The sequence below is a fragment of the Sardina pilchardus genome, chromosome 15 (genome assembly GCF_963854185.1).
Source record: "Sardina pilchardus chromosome 15, fSarPil1.1, whole genome shotgun sequence".
In the NCBI taxonomy this organism is placed as follows: domain Eukaryota; kingdom Metazoa; phylum Chordata; class Actinopteri; order Clupeiformes; family Clupeidae; genus Sardina; species Sardina pilchardus.
In genome coordinates, this window is record NC_085008.1 from 7,074,122 (window position 1) to 7,076,621 (window position 2,500).

The 2,500-nt window shown below is 45.1% G+C and overlaps 1 protein-coding gene across 2 annotated transcripts in view; it reads left to right on the top strand.

Annotated features, from left to right (window-relative positions):
- The window catches only part of swt1 (SWT1 RNA endoribonuclease homolog), a 31,990-nt gene that overhangs the window by 19,209 nt on the left and 10,281 nt on the right, over positions 1-2,500 (top strand). For both annotated transcript variants that reach the window (XR_009941484.1, XM_062556147.1), the window contains exons 16-17: positions 1,194-1,260; positions 1,952-2,019. Coding sequence is in view for 1 of the 2 variants with exons in the window: in XM_062556147.1 (XP_062412131.1) it covers positions 1,194-1,260; positions 1,952-2,019 (135 nt within the window). In the remaining variant the exon portion in view is untranslated. The remainder of the gene's footprint in view (positions 1-1,193; positions 1,261-1,951; positions 2,020-2,500) is intronic.

Genomic DNA, 2,500 nt, shown 5'->3' on the forward strand with positions numbered 1-2,500 from the left:
AGGCTAGCCTGGTGAAATAGCCTGGCCCTATCACTCTCTCACATCTCCCCTGCTCTCTCCATCTCTCTCCTCTCTGTCCCTCTTTTTACTTTTTCATCAGCCTGAGCTCTTCCATTCTTTCTCATCCACCTCTTCTGTCATTTGGTGTAACCCTTTCATCTGTCTCTGCCTCTCTCTCTCTCTCTCCCCCCCTCTCTCTCTCCCTCTCATCTCTTTCTTCTCTCATATCTCCATCTCTCTCTCCCTCTCTGTCTCTGTCATTGATGTAAAAGCTATGTTGTGTGTGTCTGTCTGCTTGTGTGTGCAGGTAGAGAATTCATTCTGTTTGATGGTGTCATCAGTTTGATGTTGAAACAGAGATAAGAGCCCTCTTTGAATACTGTCTGACATTTTCTCTGTGTGTGTGTGTGTGTGTGTGTGTGTGTGTGTGTGTGTGTGTGTGTGTGTGTGTCTGTGTCTGTGTCTGTGTGTGTGTCTGTGTGTGTGTGTGTGTGTGTGTGTGTGTGTGTGTGTGTGTGTGTGTCTGCGTCTGTACACATGCACTTTATGTTGAGTATAGCTCACTCAGCGGACTTCAAACTGCTGCATATTTAAGTCTGGTTTGAAAAAAAGAAAAAGAAATGAAAGACCCAGACTCCTGCATTCTTAAGCAGGGACCAATGTAGAATTGCCCTCCTATCTTCCGAGGTAGAGCTAGTCCCACACCCATCCTAGGTCACGCTGTTGCCGGGCAGAACAGGGCTTCACTGTGGTAAGGGAGGTTCCCAGTGAATCTCACCAAAAATTCCAGTGCAGCGTCTCCCTGGAAGTGGATGGGCTTTTACTGGTCAGAGATGACGTGGATGGAGGTGGAGGAGTGTGTGAATTTGTTATTCCCCTGGGTTTTGTGTGTGTGTGTGTGTGTGTGTGTGTGTGTGTGTGTGTGTGTGTGTGTGTGTGTGTGTGTGTGTGTGTGTGTGTGTGTGTGTGTGTGTGTGTGTGTGTGGCATTGGCCTTTATTCAATCTTTAAAACAGGAAGTGGTTTATATAAATCAGTGACTGACCTAGTACATGTTACTCTCTCCTCCCTCCCTCCTTCTCTCTTCCTCTCCTTCTTTCTCTCTCTCTCCTTCTCTCTCTCTCTCCTCTTCCCTCTCCCTCTCTCTCTCTCTCTCTCTCTCTCTCTATCTCTCTCTCTCCCTCCCTCCCTCAGGCTTCTCTCGGCTGACTGCTCAGTGAATGATGCCCAGTCTCTACTCACCTTCATAGAGGCCACGAAGGTATGACTCCACACACAGCCCCTCTACAGTACACCAGACATCTTGTCACGATTAACAAGCCATTAATATGTGCCAACTCAAATAAATGTGTTTTTAAATGTAATTTTAATTATTTATTTATCAATAGTGTGTTCATGTTTTATTTAAGATTTAGTAGTAGGCTAATCATCATTCCATAACTGACGACATGTTAGTTAGTCAGGACTCTAAGGCTTTTAGGGCATAAACTGTAGTATTCCTGTGCTTAAATGGAGACGTGTCCAGCTGTTCTCCTTTGACATTTGCATCCAAGAGGACATTTTGCAGATCTTTATCCTGAAGCTGAAGTAGGAACTTGAAAGAGTACACACATGTGGCCGTTGCATGGCAGCAGGGTGGGTTTTTTTAATCCCCTGTCCCATTTCCTGCCCACGGTGTTACGCATCCTCTGTGATCACGGAGGATGATGTCAGCCGTGCATACGCGAGGCTCACGTTAATCTTTCATGAGTGCTGCTGACTAACGCTGACATTTTTAAATATGCACACTGTTGTTGCGCTGGAAATTGGGGTGAGGTAGATGAAAGTGAACGTACTGGAAATGTGTGTTTGTATGTGTGTGCAGAATTCACTGTGTTATTTCTGGAAATATCTGAAATGTGTTTTGTGTGTGTGTGGGTGGGTGGATGACCATGTTGCATGTGATTTTATAGGTTGCTGCTCTCGAGCCTCGCTTCACTGCTCAGGCCCTATGTGATTGTCTGTCACAGCAAGAGTACAGGTACGTTAGACATACATGCATACACACACACACACCCACACACACGCACACAGAAACGGGTAGACACATGCAAGCCTAGACAACACTGGCCTTTATCATAACAATCTGTCAATTGTGAAAGTATGAATTTCCATGGTAGTTCTTAGTCTCGCCCTGCCCACCTAGATCGTCTGTCAGGCAGATCTAGTCTGGCAACCCATAGTTCATAACCGTTTCCCTCTGACAAGACAAATGTGTGGCCAATCAGTGATGAGAAGGGAAGACGAAACTGAAAGTTATTGTGATAAACAGTATAGCAGCAACACCTGCAAACGTCAAAAAAAAAATGCAGTTGTAAAAATGACATTTATTTACAGTAAAGGTCGACCCACATGCATTGTTTCCTGACTGTTGATGCTGCTGTTGTCAGTTTGTAAAGTTTAGGCGAAGTGGGAAGTTTAGAAGTGTTGGGAATTTCTGATCAATGTGATGGAAGCGTTGC